Here is an 18,605-nt window from a genome sequence, read left to right on the forward strand (position 1 = left end):
GTTTTTGGCCTTGCCCTCTAGTACTTATGCTTCATCACTCCTGACTTCCTTCCTGCTGGTTTCACTAATGTCTTTATGTATTTTATTGTAAGCTCTTTTCTCTAGAACATAGTTTCTTCAACTGTGGATCTCAGCCCCAAATAGGGTTTGTGTAACCCTGTAGGGAGTCATGAAAAGCTCAGCAACAGTAAAAGTTGTCAAAAATTAACCAAAATTTAATTCTTTATGTAAATATAAACAAGAATATCCATTTCATTAATATGCACATTTCCTTTCATTTTTAATAAATTATAAAATTAAACCTATACCAAAGAATTTTTTAAAATAAATTTATGATTTATCATCAATAATTGTTTGATTTGTTTATCTATTTTGTATACTTATCTATCTATCCAGAGTCATATAAAAATTTCTTGGGCAAAAAAGGATCAAGAGTGGGAAAAATGTTTAAGAAGCCCTGCTCTAAGAGGAAGGACTATATCTTAATCATTTCTATACCTTTCTTCTTGGAGATAAGGGTACTTAATAAAGGTATCAATCAAAACTAATTTATTAAGTACTTATATGTCTAGCACTTTGCTAAACACTAGAGATACAAAAAGAGGCAAAAGACAAGGAACTCACAAATTAATGGAAGAAACAAAGATAATGTCAAATATGTACAAAGCAAGCTATATATATGATAAATGGGAAATAAGTTAAAGAGGGAAGGCACTGTAGTTAAAAAGAGTTAGGAAAGACTTCCTGTGAAATGTGGGACTTTAAAATGGGACAAAAGGAAGCCAAGGAGGTCAGTAGAAGAGGGAGAGCATTCCAGGCATTGGGGACAGTCTGAGCTAAGAAATAAAGTGTCGTGTCTTTTAAACAGCTAGGAGATCAATATTACTAAATTAAAGGGTATGTATTAAGAATAAGAAGTAAGGTTAAGGAAATAAGTTAAGACAACTGGAAACATAGTTAGGTCATGAAGGTCTTTGGACTATATTTGGTGATTTGTTCTTGGAGGCAATAGGTAACCACTGGAATTTGTTGAGTAGGGTTGAACTGTGCTGTAGGAATATCACTGTGATTCTGATGGAAATGGATCTCTTCAATAAAGAGAGCTAATTCAGTTTCAATTGATCAAGGATGGACAGAAGCAGCTACATCCAAAGAAAGAACACCGAGAAATGAATATAAACTGCTTGCATTTTTGTTTTTCTTCCTGGGTTATTTATACCTTCTGAATCCAATTCTCCCTGTACAACAAGAAAACTGTTCAGTTCTGCACACATATATTGTATCTAGGATATACTGTAACCTATTCAACATGTAAAGGACTGCTTGCCATCTGGGGGAGGGGGTGGAGGGAGGGAGGGGAAAAATCGGAACAGAAGTGAGTGCAAGGGATAATGTTGTAAAAAATTACCCTGGCATGGGTTCTGTCAATAAAAACTTATAAAAAAAATGGGAAAAAAAAAGGAATATCACTGTGCTCTAATCAATTGGAAAAATATCAAGTGTGCATGGGTAGGCTGAAGGAATATAATAAAAATTACAATAAATTAATCTACTTATTTAGTGCTATATATCAAACTGCCAAGAAATTATTTTACAGATCTAGAAAATATAATAACAAAGTTCATCTGGAAGAACAAAAGGTCAAGAATCTCAAGAGAATTAATGAAAAAAAAATGCCAATGAAGGTGGCCCAGCTGTGCCAGACCTAAAACTATATTATAAAGCAGCGGTCATCAAAACCATTTGGTACTGGCTAAGAAATAGAATAGTCAATCAGTGGAATAGGTTAGGTTCACAGGAGAAAATAGTCATTAACTATAGCAATCTAGTGTTTGACAAACCCAAAGATCCCAGCTTTTGGGATAAGAATTCACTATTTCACAAAAACTGCTGGGAAAATTGGAAACAAATATGGCAGAAACTAGACATAGACATACACCTAGCACCGTATACCAAGATAAGGTCGAAATGAGTTCATGATTTAGACACAGAGTGACTTTATAAACAAATTAGAGGAACAACGGATAGTTTACCTAACAGATTTGTGAATAAGGAAGGAATTTGTGGCCAAAGAAGAACTGAAATACAAGAATACAAATAGATAATTTTGATTATATTAAGTTAAAAAGTTTTGTAAAAACAAAACTAATGCAGACAAGATTAGAAGGGAAGCAATAAACTGAGAAAACATTTTTACATTCCTGGGTTCTGATAAAGGCCTCAATTCTAAAATTATATATAGAGAATTGACTCAAATTTATAAGAATTGAAGCCATTCTCCAATTGATAAATGGTCAAAGGATATGAACAGACACTTTTCAGATAAAGAAATTGGAACCATTTCTATCCATATGAAAAGATGCTTTAAATCACTATTGATCACAAAAATGTAAATTAAGAGAACTGTGAGATACCACTACACACATCTCAGATTGGCTAAGATGACAGGAAAAGATAATGATGAATATTGGAGGGGACATGGAAAAACTGGGACACTGGTGCATTGTTGGTGGAAGTGCAAATGGATCCAACCATTGTGGAGAACAATTTTGAACTGTGCTCAAATACCTTTTGATCCAGCAGTGTTTCTACTGGGCCTGTATACCAAAGGGATCATTAAGGAGGGAAAAGGACCCACATGTGCAAATGTTTGTGGCAGCCCTTTTTGTAGTGACAAGAAAGTGAAAATTGAGTGGATGCCCATCAGTTGGGGAATGGGTGGATAAATTGTGGTATATGAATGTTATGGAATATTATGTTCTATGAGAAATGATCAGCAGGATGATTTCAAAAAAATCTGCAGACTTACATAAACTGATGCTGAGTGAAGTGAGAAGAACCAGATTATTGTACACTGAAACAGCAAGACTAAATGATGATCAATTCTGATGGAAGTGGCTTTTTTCAACAATGAGTTAATTCAGACCAGTTCCAATAATCTTGTGATGAAGAGAGCCATCTCCACTTAGAGAGAGGATTATGGGAACCGATGGACCACAACATGACATTCTCTTTCTGTTGTTTGCTTACATTGTTTTCTTATTTTTTCCTTTTTGATCTGATTTTTCTTGTGCAGCAAGATAATTGTGTAAATGTTTGCATATATTGAACATATACTTTTTAACATGTTTAACATATATTGAACTACTTGCCATCTAAGGAAGGGGCTGGAGGAGAAGCAGTGGAGGAAAGGGGGGGGGGAATTTGGAACACAAGGATTTGCAAGGGTGAATGTTGAAAAATTACCCATGAATGGTTTTGAAAATAAAAAGCTTTAATAAAAAACAAAGAAATAAAATAAAAAAGAGAAAATCAAAAAAATAAAAAAATATCACTTTGGTGGCTGAATGGAAGGTGAAGTAGAGCAGGGAGACTTGAGGCAGACTGGCCCACCACTAGGTTTTTGTGTGAGGAGATGTGGTGGCAGTGGCAGTGTAGAGAGGGAGCATATTAAGTCTTGGCAACAGAATGGATGAGAGAGATAATGAAGAATCCAGGATGCCTCCTAAATTGAACCTGAGGGATTGGGAGGATAGTGCAGTCTTTTACAGTAAAAAGGAAGGGTAGTAAGGTTGATTTAAGAGAGCAAAAAAAAGGAATCCTGTTTTGAACATGATAAGTTTTAACTTTTTTTTTTTTCCTGAGAGGGAGGGGGGAAAGAGAGCTATACTCCATTTCCCAATATACCCCCACTGCATAAAACCTTTTCTTATAACAAAGAAAAACCAAAATAAAACTAACCAACAACAAAGCTGTCTCTTTTTATATCCACAGATCCCTGCCTTTCTACTGAGTGGAGAGAAGGGTATTATATCACTTGTCCTCCAAGATCTTGATTTGATCAATTCAGTTAATATACAACTAACTACCTTTTATTCTTCTCATTTGTTTTATAGTTATTCTATTCTATTATTGCAGCTAGATGGCATTATACTGCCTAGAACACTGAGTTGGTTTCAGGCACTTGCCAGCTGTGGGAGTCCTCATTTGCCTTGGCAAAATAAGGGAAATAACATCATCTGCACGCCAGGGTTGTTTTGAGGATCAAATGGAAATCAAAAATTGTCAAGGCTTAGCAGAGTACTGCACACATAGTGTTATATAAATATTACCTATTCTTACCCTGTTACTCTTTTTTTTTTGCTTCACATCAGTTCATAGTTTTTCCATGTCTCCTGAATTCCTCATAATTGTTATTTCTAATGGTGCAGCAATATTACACTTTCATGTAATTTTTGTTAGCCCTTTTCCAATCGATGGGTACCCAATTCTGTTTTTAAGTATTTGTTATGAAAAAAAAAAACAAAAAATTTTGAATGTGTCAAGTTTTGTATCCTCATTTTATCATATTCCCTCTCCATTCGTGCAAACTTTTTCCGAATGCCTTTTAACCATTTTTTGGAATAGATTTGGAAATTTACTAGGTAATTAGATGGATAGCACCTGGAACTTAAGTCAAGAAGCCCAGAGCCTCAGAGTTGTGTGACTTAATCTGTCTGCTTAGTTTCCTCATCTATAAAAGGAGGTAAATTATAATAGTATCTCTCGGTTTTATTGTGAGGATGAGAAAATATTCATAAAGCACACTGCAAACTTTGAAATGTTATATATATGCTACCTATTATTAATGCAATCTGGCAAACATACCTATAAAAGCTGACTGAAATACTGAGAAGTTGTGACTTACTCAGGATCACCCTGGGAACAAAAGTTTTCCTAACACCTGAGTGCAGTCCTTTACACATTCTCCAACATTACCAATTCCAATTTGTCACTCCTAAAATGTGACCACAGAACTGAACACAATACTGCAAGTATGGTCTGACTAGAACTAGTATAAAAACCAACCAAATATTCACCCTTCAATTTATATACATCTACAAACAGAGCTAAAGATTGCATGAACTTTCCCAACATCTCTCACCACAGTACTGACTGATGTTGAGTTTGCAAGTACACTCTGACTTGCAGATCATTTTCATATGAACTTTTATCTAGGCATATTTCCCCATCTGGTACTTGCAAGCTGCTTTGTTGAACCTCAATGCAGGACTTTATTACTTTAACTCTCTTCTATCTATCCCCTATTCTCTACTAACATACCTACCCCCCACCTCCCCATCACTCTCACCTGGATTTTTTTAACAGCTTTTTAATTGTTCTTTCTTCCAAATCTCTCCTGTCTCTATTTCATCTTTTACACACCTATCAAGACAATCTTCTTAAAGCACAAATCTGATCCTTTCACTACACTTCATCCCATATTTTATATTTGACCCTGTTTGTAATTCTCCTGTTCAAAATTATTCTGTAGCTTATTGTCACCACTAGGATACAATTCCTTAGATGTTTGCACGTAAAGTTCTTCACAATTTGGTGTCAGCAGCTCTCTCTGGATATCTCATTTGAACCTCTTTCCAATACTTGACGTTACAGCTAAATTGGCTTATGCTACTCTCTGAAGTTGGCAGTTCCCTCTTCTGTGTCAGCGAGGTGGTGCAACGGATGGAGCACTGGCCCTGCAGTGAGGAAGATCTGAGTTCAGACACTTACTAGCTATATGACCCTGAGCAAGTCACTTAACCCTGACTACCTTAAAAAAAGAGAAATTCCATCTTCTGTTTCTTACTATGTACAACTATCTCATATGCCTGGAATGTAATCTTTTCCTATGTATGATCTTTAGATTCCTCCAAGGCTCAACTCAGATGCTGCCTCCCATGCAAAGCCTCTGAGATTTACTTGTTAGTATTTTTTCTTCAAAGTATCTTATATTTACATATCTGTGTACCTGTTCTAGCCCCAGTAGAGTGCAAGTTCCTTAAGGGCAGAGACTGCTTCTGATGCTCCCTATATCTGAGACTTAAGCAGTTACTTACATTCTTTGCGGATTTACTCATTCTGTATTACTCATCTGTAAAACAAAAGGGGTCTGACTACCTAATCTCCACATCCCCTTCTAGCTCTCAAACTATGCTCCCATCCTGGTTGTACCATCCTACCCATGAGATTAGCCTTTTTTACTATAGTCTTCTCAGCTACACTGATAGCTGAGGGGGAAAGCATTTGGTAATTTGAAGCACATTCATAAAGAGGAATCCAAAGGAACTTTTTAAAAAAAGAAATGCTACTCTAACAATACAGAATAGAAGGAATGGAAACACGAAAGTGAATTATTGCTGTACTGTAATTATATCTACAACAGGTTAGGGCAGCTTAGAAAGGATTTGAAAGATTTCAAAGCAAAAGTAGATCTAGTGAAGAACATAAAGACTGAAAGCAAGTGGGAAGGGTGGGACCTGCAGGTGCAAGGAGAAAGAATCTTTTATTCCTACTTTTGTTGTACATTAACTAAATTTTTCTTCTCTGAATACATGACAATCCAATTTTTCAAAGTAAAAATAAATCTGGCTTTGCAATTTTTTTTATCCCCATATCTATTTATGCCCTAAAACAAGAAAATGATCAATTGATTGAAATCAAGTATGATTTGTGTAATACGATCCTTCAATGATAGGACTCAACCCATTTCTCCATAAAACCTATCATTTCAATTTCCTAAACTTCCTCTGGAAACTCTTATGAACAAAACTACTTGACCCAGCAGTTGTTTGCTACATTTTCCCCAATTTGCACATAGCATATATATGTTATCTAAATATACTCACCAGTGGCCACCTAATTTCCCTATTTTTTCCTGACTTGTTACTATTTTTGTTTCCCCCACATATTTTCCATTTTTTATTTCTCTCTCCTAAGGAACCAATCAAACATTTATATCTCAGACACTGAAAGATAAAAGTGAAAATGTGCCTGCTCTCAACCAAACAACCTAGGGCATTGAGCAGCAGTGGGTAAATTTCGGGGTGGCATTAAACTAAATCAGCACATTGGTTCACTCCAAGCCCTGAAAGCTAGGGAGAAAAGAAAGATGATCCTTTCCAGTTCTAGACCTTAGAATTAAGGAGGAAATTGTTGTTTTTCAGGGTGTTTTACAGCATGATTCTAATCATATCAGGGGCAAGTTTAAAGAAAATGTGGGCCAAAAAATTCTATCTTCAAAACTAGGCAAATAAATGATATCCTAAATTCCTCTAGGTCTAAAATTATATGAATTTCTTATCCCCTTATTCCTTTTGCCTATCAATTAACCACTATTTTAGCATAGCTTGAAATAGGGACCATTTCCATGGAAGATAATCCTTGAGCTTGTTCCATTCAAAAGTGTACATTTATGTTCTAACCAACATCTCAATCTTTAGTTTACTAAAGTTTCCTGTTATACTAACTGAAATCTAAGAATTTGATCTATACCAGAGTTCTGTTGATCCACATGATCTGATTTGAACACCTTTTAGAATTCTGGCTTGTTAACAATTACAGACAGGAAAACTTACCTGAAAAAATCTGTATGCACCTGAGACTGGCAGAAGGTGGCAGGACCACATTCTTTTGAGGTCAGGGAATGAGTCATAGAAACAGAAACTCCCAGTGGATGAAAAAACTTCTTGTAATACCAGATTTGGGGGGCAGAAGATAAGGCAGCTGTTCTACGGGGTTTCAGGATAGCAACTGGCTTAATAAGGTAAAGCAATCAGATTTTCCTGAAGGATGTGTATGTTTTTTACATAGTGATTGTCTAATTAGATACAAAAAGCCGTTAATTTGAGTATGAAGGTAGTTATCCAGCAGGATTGGCCCATGTATTGGGGAAGGAAGGCTCATTCAGGAGATTGTTAGTTGGGGAAAGAATCCATGGTTTTACTACTGACTGCATAACACTTAGGAGCTACTGAGAATGAGAAACCATAGTCCACCATACCTTCCCCCAATTTTAAGAAGGAAGGTGAGGTCTAGAAAGTTCCCACTATTTACTCAAGGAGATTAAGCTGGCTTATATGAGAATTTAAGATTCAAGTCTAACATATTTAATGCTCTTTCAGCATACTAGCCTATGAGCTGTTCCTTACCCTAACTCACTCCATAGTAAGGAAAAAGATCCAAATAGACATATACAAGAATAGCAATGCTATTTTGTCAACATCTATTCTCAATATGGCACAATCATTCATGGAATTGAAAATTGAACTCTGAAACTCCAGGACTGAGCTGGATAGAAACTATATGCCTAATTAGATGTCAAAAATCTATCCCAGATAAGATATAGGCCCTATTGATTTTCTAATTGCCTTTGATGTCAAATAAACAGCAAAATCTAAGTATTCCCTGAGGCTCAACTGATACCATATCCTTCAAAGTCCTCTGGATAAGTGGTCAGCTCTTCCCAGGAATGTTCCTATTGTTAGTTGGGAAAGCTTTTATTTATTTTTTTCCTTTTGGACCTTCATGGTTGGTCTTAGAAGTAGCCAGTGTAGAAGGGAGGGACTGATGTGGAAACACTAACACAGCTTGTTGGACTGGTTTACAGTTAAAAGTTCTTCTCAAACTACATACTCCTTACTTTAGGAAAGGCTTTCGAGTCCTCATTATCTAAATGCATGGGGCAACAAGAGGTGGGCTCCTCTGAACTCTCAACAGATAATAGTCCAAGGATGTGAATGTGTAATTTTCAATAGAAGAAATTTAAACTATCAAAATTCACATAAGACCCTACACAAGATGTTACAGGTACAGGTAACAAACCATAACTGAACTCTCAACAATTCCTCCCAAACAATTTAAAAATTATATCTCAAGTCAAACTTGGGGGCAACAGAACCAACAAAAAGGTCAAGATAAGACATTTTTCTAGCCTAAGAACTGTGGAGGTGAACAGAAGTCTGTGACAGTAGAGTAGGCAAGGGCCTAGAACACTATAAAGGCCTTGAAAATAGCTTTGGCAGTAGCAAGAAGAGCTTTAGGACTGTCAGTTCCGGGATAATAAGGTGATTGGACAACTGGTCAAAAGAAATTTCAAGGACCTTTGCTAGCACTGGAGGGCAACTGGTCTTGATTGGCACAAGCAGTTCTGGATCACAGAGTTATAAGTGGAATGGAGTGCTTGTGGTCAGTCACAGAAGAACAGGGGACTTGGACCCAGTTGCAGGGCCAAAAAGAGCGCTAGAATTTGTGATGGCAAGCCATCAGGAGTCTTCCCTGGACAACGACCATAAACAAAGAACAGAACAGTAACCATGACTCTCATTGAATTCTACCACCTTGGAAACACTGAAACCTGTAGATCCCCAGAATTAACTCTGAAAACAGCAATGTGGAAAAAGCCTGGATGGAGCTTAGGTCAGAGGCTCTCCCTTCTTTCCCTCCCCCCCGGGGAAGCAGATTCCAACTTTAACATAAAGTACAAAGTTAAGAAATAGGCTGCAGGAAGGAAGATCGATCATAAAAAGCTATAGTGATATCAAAGAAGATTGAGACACAAAGCTAGGGATAGGGATGAAAACAATCAAAACCAATGAAAACAAAACCAATACCTCAAAAAAAAAAAAAAATGCTAACTAGACTCAAGGCCAGCAGGAATTCCTAGAAGAGTTAAAGAGATAAGAATGGTAGAAGAAAAATTGGAAAAGGAAATGAGAGTGATGCAAGAAATTATTAAAAAAGAACCAAGAGTCTGGTAAAAGAAGCGCAAAAAATACTGAAGAAAACATCTTAAAAAACCAGAATTAGTCCAATGGAAAAGATGTGAGCACCACATTGAAGTAATATTGAGATGAGATGCTAGAAATCATAAGGAATTAAGTAAGTTTAAACCATTTACATTCCTAAGCAGAGATGATAACTTGCAACTCCTAAGAATTTTATCATTATTAGGAAGTTAAAAGGAGTCTACACATATGTAGAGAGAGGGCACAGGTGTGAGTCAATTATGTTGGGATGATTCTCCCCATAAAAAAAAAAAAGAAAGAAAGAAAGAAAGAAAGAAAGAAAGAAAGAAAGAAAGAAAGAAAGAAAGAAAGAAAGAAAGAAAGAAAGAAAGAAAGAAAGAAAGAAAAAGAAAGAGGGATGCACTGGAAGAAGGAAGAAGGTAAAATGGGAGAAATTTCCTCAAATAAAAATGAAGGAGAAAATGAGGGGTGGTAGTGCTGGGCAATGCTTGAATCTCATTTTTTCATTAGAACTAATTCAAAGAGAAAAGAATACACAGACACAAATGCACACAGAACTTCGTTGGGTATAAATATCTAATAAGGGAAACAAGGAAGGGGATAAGAGAAAGGGAGAGACAAGAATAAGAAACAAGAAAAGGCAGAATAAAGTGAAGAAACAAAAGAAATGGGGGGAGAAGGGAACACAGTAATCAAAACTATGAAAGTAAATGGAAGGAGTTTACCTTTAACATGGAAGAAGAAAGCAGAATGGATTAAGAAACAGAAACCAACGAGATGTTTAACAAAGAAATACACTTGAAAGAGACACAAAGAGATTAAAATAATGGACATAATCTGATATGCTTCAACAGAATTTGTAAAGGAAAGATTTTTAAAGTCATGACCTCAAGCAAACCAAAAGCAAAAATGGATCTAATTAAAAAGGATAATCAGGAAAACATTTTGCTAAAATATACCATAAACAATGAATATGAAAAGTTCATAGCCTCACCTTTCAAGTATTTAAGAAATTAAATTTATAAAAAACAGCTCATTCCCTATACCCCCAAAAAAATCATTAAAAGGGGAAAATATTTTTAGCAGCTCTTTTTATAGTGATAAAAAACTGGCAAGTGAGGGGATGCTCATCAATTGGGGAATGGATGAACAAGTTGTGACATATGATTGTGATGGAATACAACTGTCAAAAGGAAATATATGAGGAGACTTGTATGAACTGATAAAGGACAGTGAGTAACAAGCAAAAACAATAAAAAGAAAATATTGTTTAAAAAAAAACAACAACTTTGAAAAGACATAACAACTTTGAGCAAAGATCAACCACCATTCTAGAAACTCATGATAAATATCCTACTTACCTCTTGCTAGATACACCAATAGATCCAAGATACAGATTGAAATATATTTTTTAATTTGGCCAACATGGGAATTTAACATTATAACAAGGGCTCTCCACCCTCCCCTCCCCCCCCAATTAGGGATGGGACGGAGGAGGGACAAATTTTGGTTCAATGAAAATAATAAAATTTAATTCACTCCCTGCAAAAAGAAGTGTAGACTCTGCTAGATCAGTGCCTAAAATCTCCTTTATATCTCATGCCTATAAGTATACCCAGAAAGAGATGTTATTTTAAAAAATCACTTATAAGAAAAAAATATCTTACTGGAAAGGATGGATTTGGAAGTCTTGGGAGGTATTAGGAAGCCTGGATTTGAGTTTTGATTGCTCTGTTTGTGAACTCTGAAGAACTGGACCTCAGTTTTCTCTAGATTAGATGTCTTTTAGACCTCCCTCCACACCCCATATGGAAAGTTTCTGAATGCGCAGAACACTTGTGGAAGATCAAATAAGCAAACACTTGCCACCTTCCTCATGACAAGAGACTGGGGGCCCTCTAGTGGCAGTACGCTACAGAAAAAAAATTCACAAATTACAAGAGAATTCTACAAGTCACTGCAGAAATCCAAATATAGGCCTTGTTTATTCTTTCAGGAATCATGCTTCAGAAATCCAAGGAAATATTTCAAGATGAATATTCATGGAGCAGATTTCCCAATTTTTATTTTTTCAAAATGTTAAGAGACCCTACTAATGGGCAGGATTTAATAGGGATTAAATTCCTGATAGTTCATAGCTATGTGAACTTGAGCAAGTCAGGGAAATCCTTTCTGCCTCAGGCACTTACCTAATATAATTCAAAGGCTGGGTAGAAATCTACTTTAGTGAAAGGAATTCCCAAGGTTACCCAGATCCCTACATGAAAAATGTTCTGGGCTCAGAACCTATGGGCTTCTTTGTATAATTAGACTAATCTGAAACCCTGCAATAAAACAATCACTTTTCTTAGAAAGATACAGTTATTTAGATATAGAAATAAATGATGCCAATGAATAATGCAAGGATTCTCTGTGGAAGTTAAAGTGTTTATTGATGTGTTTAAACTTTGTACATTCCCCACAGACCACACTAAGGAGTTTGCAGGTTAAGTTTAATCTGTGCATAGTGGGAGAGACATGGGTGGGAAACGGGGAAAAAAAAGGAAAACCCAAAAAGTCACAGAAAAATAGAAAAAATACACCACAGGTTACCAGAACCTCCAAATTTAAAAAAAGCTGTGAGCATCAACATCAACTATACAAGCATTACAAAGACATGATGGTGAATGCAACAAAAATTGTCACTGCTCTCCATGGTGCCTATAGATCCAGTTTTCTATAAAAGTTGCAGTATCCTTTTTTCCAAATGAAAGCAAACATTCAAATTCTCCCCACCTTTTTTCCCTTCTCCCCATGACAGCAATAGGGAATGTCTAGGTCCAGGAGTATTATAAGCAGCCCAGTCGCTCCCATGATTATAAATATTCTACAGGTGGACACCAAATAACTTGATGACAAGGGCAAGGGAGAGGTGGTGAGATGAAAACATGTTTAAAAGGGTAAATGCCAATGAAGCAAAAATTCAAAGCTTTGTTCAAGGAAAGAGTCAAATAAAGTCAAATAAACTTGATTTTGTTTGGGGGAGGGAGGAGGGAAAGTAAGTTACATAACAGACCGGAGAGGGATGGCAAGCATTGAGCACAACTGCACAGACTTAAAAGAGAACAGATTTAAGAAGAAAAGTGGTTACAGTTACTGCCCTATCTGTGTACATCATGCTGGCGAAAGACCTCAAAATACAACCTTGGGTTCTTCAAATGCACATTGGTGCATGCAAACACCAAGTAACCCAGCAGTGGAAGCACCAGATCTCTAAGAAACTAATTTTTTAAAAAGTAATGTTTAAGAGATGCCACACAATGTGCTGCAGTGGTCCAGCACTACATCTCTACCTTTCATTTGATCACTTTGCAACTTTCCACAAGTTCATTTAAAGGAATACTGCTTTTATATATAAAAGCCAGAATGATAAATGAGCTACAAGTTCATTTATACAATGCAGTACAAACGACCTTCATATACAGTCTATTAGAAATAAAAATCAACATCTTCCATTTATAGAGAGAGCTTGTGTGAGACAATACAATAGAATTGGATTTTCAGATTAATTTAAAAAAAGAAAAAACTACAGTCATATATCTGCAATAGATCAATTTTCATTTCATTTAAGAAGATTTATATATCATATAGTTATATTATCATTTTTCACCCATTTAAAAGAATGGAAATTGCAACTCTACAGTAGTACTTATAGTCTTAATGATCCAGGAGTTCTGAATGTAAGATGAAATCCTCTTGAAGCAACAGTTGGTCAGTAGTTGATCCAAAACACTGGACCCTTTTGGCCCGCCTTTTACCACCTCCCTTCCCACCAGGAGTGCTACATTTTCACATTATTTAAATCTGCATCTGCTCCAGGTATTTGTAAGTTGGGTTCTCGTAGCCATGGTTCTGCATCTTGTTCAGGTGGCGCTCCTCAGGAGTGAGCATTGGATCAACCTGGGAAAATGATACACAGCAAAAGTCAAAGCTACATAATCTAAAATCCAGCTTCTTAAACTGTACTGTGCAACCCCATATAGAACCTCATCACAATGTGGGGGGGAGGGAGAGGATCACAAAATTATGATTATCAATAAATGTTTGATTTGTACACCTATTTTATATACCTATATACTCTCAGGGCCACATAAAAATTTCTCTGGGGAAAAGAGGTTACAAGTGGGGAAAATGTTAAGTAAAAAAAATGTTTAAGAAGCCCAAGGCTAAAATAACTGGGCTTTCAAGTCTAATTCAAACAGTACAAACCCACCCCCCACATAGGTATGAGTCTGAATTTCCTTTGCTCAAAATGTATTTCAAACAATTGCATTCAGGATCCCAAGCCTGAGTCAATAATCTACATAGTGAAAATAATAACTTACTGTTTTCATCTAAGTAGTGGTGAGAAGATAATCCAATTATGATTTAGGAGGAATTATAAAAAGATAACCTACTATGTTGATTATTCCTATGTATTGAATTATGATTCTAAAAATCAGTTTTCTTCTACTAGGAAAAAATAGTTCTGTAAATTTTATAATCTATAATTATATAATTAGAGAAGATTTAGCCTTTCTTTTGGGATTTAAAGGATGGGAGAATACTCAAAAGCACAGAAAGCAACATAAGATGGGATCAAGATGGAAATAACATTCCAGTGTAATAAAGATGCCAGTGAACTTGTAGTCTGGAAGACCTGGATCAAATCCTGACCCAGAATCGTAATTTAAAGGATCCCCTTACTGACTATGCAACTCTGGGTCAACTCACAGGTTTTCAATTTGTTCCCTTATCTATAAAACTAGTCAATTATTCTAAGGGGCCTTCTAGCTTGGCTATCCATGGACTAAAGAAAAGGAACAAAAAAGACTGGAGAAGTGTAACTGCATCTTATCACAGGGAATTAAGTCTCAACTTCAAGTAGTAGAGGTTAAAAATATGAAGGGTGTAATTAGAGATAGTCATAAAGATAATCAAGGCAGTAGAATCACTGCAAAGGGAAAGTAGGGTTGTGGAGAAAATAAACAACTCAATTTTGGACATACAATTCAGCTTGGGAACCTTTTTCATAAGATCTAATAATATAATGAACAACACAACTGAAAAAACTTAAATGTGTCCAATACTTGGAAAGGTTAAGATGATAAACTTCCAAGAAAAACTTGTCATAATCGTCTGGAAACTCAAAATCAGCCTGAAATAAAAATAACAGAAAATTATTTCTTACCTCCACAATCCCATGGCTAATGGTGCCATATTGCCTTTTCCTCAGCATCACCAGGCTGATGACGATAACAGTAGCAATAGCTACAGCAATGACGAGCAGGCCAATGAGAGCACTACTACTTAGGCTGAAATCATCCCGTAGTGATCCTTCAGACTCCTGAAATAACAACCCACAAAAAAGGGAAAAAACCAGCAAGAACCCTCAGGTTATCTTCTGTACACAATGAAAACTTCCCTAGAGGCTAGTGCCTCACTGAGGGCACTCAAATGATATTTACCCATAACAAACTAGACATCTATCCCTCAAATACAATGTAACACCAAAACACACATATATCATGACTCTCAATCAAATGAACATATGTAGACACTGGCAGAAAACTCCAAATCTGTGCCCAAGCGTAAGCCCCTACACAAAGGTTTTAAGATCATCTCCCAAAGGTCTGAAAAATCAGGAACTAACAAGATGCTGAAGATATGTTAAAAGCAGGTTTAATATAATTCTCCTTTCCAGCTCAAATGAAGGAAGGGGGAATAGAGAAGCCTCAGAAAGAATGGCACTATGCCCTGGGACTACATACATACCGGCTCTTCCACAAGTCCTCCAACTCTCTCAGCATTGAAAATCATTTCTTTAACATCCAGGGTTTCGTCAATGACCTAAAACAGTCATGAAGGGATGAGTGACTGTGCAGAAGGGGAGATTTAGGATGGAACACTTGGGAGATATTGTTCATCTTCCATACCAACAGGAATGTGGCAGAGGAAGTCAAATATATACCTCTGGACACCAGTCACTAGCATTGCCCATGCTCCATCCCTCAAATTGGGGGTAATTTGTAGGCAAGACTATGCTGCAACTCATCCAAGTGGTTTTGGAGTGCTGGTTCTTCATTCTATCATGAAAACTTTGCATTATCATGACACTGCATTAAGGTTACTTAAAAAACTAATCACACATCGACGTGGCACAATATTTTGGGATCCACAAGGCCAGTAGACTTGGCTTCAAGTATCAGACTTCAGTAACTAAAGCCCAGAAAGTACAGTTTTAGGGAATAGGACTGTGAAAACAAGACAAATCTCCGGGCAATCAGAGAGTCAAACCTAACTTTTGCCCTCAGTCAAGTTACCAATCCTCCACTCACTTGAAAGTGGCCTCATTCAGTTTTCCTGCTAAGAAACCTTCCTCCCCCCACCTCCAAAGTTCAGCAAGTAATAGGCAATGACAAGTCTTGCTTCTGCTGTAATAGAGGTTCTCTACTCCCTCTTCAAACCCAGATGTGAATCAGGATAGTTAAGTCTGTAAGCAGTCAACCCAGACCTACTAAATCTTCTGGCACCATAAGGATAATGCACACATGATTATTCATCTGTAAAGCATGTGAAACAATGCTACTTGTTTTAATTATACTTTCAAAATGAAAATGAGAGGAGAGAAAAGAAGGCTCACCACATTCTCATCCACTTTATTCTTGCTGTTAATCACTTTCTCTTCAGCGCCAATCAATCCATCTAGCTCTGCCACACCAGATCCTATGCACAAAAATATTGCTAATAAGGTTTCAAGAATTTGCTGGCCAAATGTAAACCTCATAATGTCAAGGACCACTGAAAGAATAGGGGAACCTTTCACATACAACTGATATTACATTGTTTTTCCCCCTTACATTTTAGGAGATGTACTATAAACTATAATGAAGAAGAGTGACACTGGTGCTTTTTTTGAAGATTATATGGTTATGATGGAAAGGAAGACAGAACTGACCTAGGAAAATGGAAGCTGAAGCCCTGAGAGGTTCCCAGGAATGAATGAATAACCTAAATAATGGAATCTTTTATAATGTAGATCACCTTCTATCATGCCCTAACTGCTCCTGCAAAGACATGCTGGTGCCCTTCAGAATGAACAGTGAATGAAATCGATCCTAGACCCAGAGATGGGAATATTTCTAACCTAAAGATATCCTCCTACCAGCACAGAATATCACCATCCAACATCACACATTTGTGGTTCTGTAACACCAAGTATCATAGTGTGAACAAACCCAGAAACAAAACTCAAGAAGAGAACAAATTTCTTACTATTTTAGATGTAAAATATAGACTGAGTATATATTGAGGGAAGGAAAAGGGGGAGCAAAGAAAAGGAAAGTGAGAAAATTATTGGGGGGAGAGGGGAAGGAGAGAAGCACAGAAAAGGGAAAATAAGAGAGGGGAAGAAAAAAGAGGTGAAGGTACAAAGGAAGGGGAAAGCAAAGAGTTCAACTCAAATATCAGCATATGTAAAGGTACTATCCTTCCTAGAGAAAAAGACAATGAAGCTTTAAGTCAGGGAAATAAAACTTTTCAGCTCACAAACTAAAACAGTATTTAATATTCAGCAATTAATAACAGAGCTACCAGAGTTGCTGAGTTTGCAGCTTTGCTAATGCATGACGCATTAACTCATTATACTGAAGCCAAAACAGGCACAATTTTCCTCAAGCTTCCCTTTTAAGGAAGAACTGCAGACTTGGCTGTTGGTTAAGTTAAATAAGGACAGGTTTTATTGTTTTAAAAAATGCCAAGGAGACAGCAAAGCTATGCTCCAACTATTTAAGAAGGAAGAACCTGGAAATTTATTGCCTTAATCAGTATTGCTCACTTTAATTTTAAAAGCTTACATTTTATGGAACTAGAACCTAAAAAAAATAAATGGCAGCATTAAATTAAATGAGAGAAAAAATTCCAAATAGCAACTGAAACTAGCTTAATTTTTTTTGTGCTTCAACTTAAAAGTGTTTCTTTAAAATGGCAACTCATTTTGATTTGGGGGCCTCAAAAGTCAAACAAGTAATTTCTAGAGAGCAAGCGGTAAATAGCATCTTAAAATAAGTCAACAATGCACCTAAAAAAATAGATAATGGTAAATTAAATGTCTTAACACAAAGGAAGGCCATACTTTATTGGTTATATATGACATCTGAAAAAAATTCTGGAGACAACTCAACTTCACTAATAACAGTCCTAGTGACACAGATTTGCAAACAAATTTCCAAAAACAGATGCGAAAATTGATTCTATACTTAGACTACTTCATTAAATAAGGACATTGTTCTCTAATAGGAAATTCACATTAAGGTGGATGAGGATGCATTTATATGAATGTACTATCCAGACCCACCTAGATATACTCAACCATAGACTACTTTAACAACCACAGAATGTTTATGTAGTGCTCTTGACCGTATCCTGTTTATATAAGGATGTCAAACAAGAAAATCCTGTAAACTGGAAACAGCCCATTGCTACCAAAGAAGTTACAAACCAACCTGTAAACGAGGTGCTGTCCCAAACACTGAGGAGGAGCATAGTACAGGGGAAAGCATGTCTGACATGAGTCCAGAGAACAAAGTCTTGTGTACTAGCTCTGCCACTTAATAGCTGTATGACTGAACAAGTTCCCATTTCTTGTTCTTCGTTTCCTCAACAGTATAATAGGTACCACATGTTTACTACCTACAAGTGCTCTGTAAACCAAGAAGCAACACACAAATGTGTAATGTTTTTGGAAGAACAATGACATATGACTGCCCTTGTATGGGCAAATCTTGTTAGGGTAACTTTCCCCAAGTGCAAAGTAGGAACCAACCCATATTTTATAATCTTCTGAGTTACCTGTGACAAAGTTTAAGATTTTCTCCTGGTCACATCAATATTATTTGTTAGAGGCAGGAATTGGAACCTTCCTGATTACAAGACAAATCATACAAAGCCTCTACTCATTACACCAAGCTATCTCTCAAAGGTACCAATTGTGGAAGTCATTAAAAAATTTAGTTTGTTTTC

The 18,605-nt window shown here is 36.4% G+C and overlaps 1 protein-coding gene and 1 long non-coding RNA gene across 5 annotated transcripts in view; one reads left to right on the plus strand and one right to left on the minus strand.

The window, feature by feature from the left end:
- The first annotated feature begins 7,500 nt into the window (after positions 1-7,500).
- Positions 7,501-17,521, plus strand: LOC127554805 (uncharacterized). Its single transcript, XR_007952074.1, has 2 exons — positions 7,501-7,585; positions 16,452-17,521. It is a non-coding gene; the product is annotated as an uncharacterized LOC127554805 (long non-coding RNA).
- Positions 11,973-18,605, minus strand: part of APLP2 (amyloid beta precursor like protein 2) — a 92,218-nt gene continuing 85,585 nt past the window's right edge. For 2 of the 4 annotated variants that reach the window (XM_051986672.1, XM_051986673.1), the window contains 4 exons: positions 16,228-16,310; positions 15,360-15,434; positions 14,776-14,931; positions 11,973-13,505 (listed from right to left, as the gene is read on the minus strand). In XM_051986672.1, the coding sequence (XP_051842632.1) occupies positions 13,404-13,505; positions 14,776-14,931; positions 15,360-15,434; positions 16,228-16,310 (416 nt within the window). In that variant the 3' untranslated portion in view covers positions 11,973-13,403. The remainder of the gene's footprint in view (positions 13,506-14,775; positions 14,932-15,359; positions 15,435-16,227; positions 16,311-18,605) is intronic. The other 2 variants (XM_051986674.1, XM_051986675.1) reach the window with 1 other exon arrangement.

The sequence above is a fragment of the Antechinus flavipes genome, chromosome 3 (genome assembly GCF_016432865.1).
Source record: "Antechinus flavipes isolate AdamAnt ecotype Samford, QLD, Australia chromosome 3, AdamAnt_v2, whole genome shotgun sequence".
NCBI lineage: Eukaryota > Metazoa > Chordata > Mammalia > Dasyuromorphia > Dasyuridae > Antechinus > Antechinus flavipes.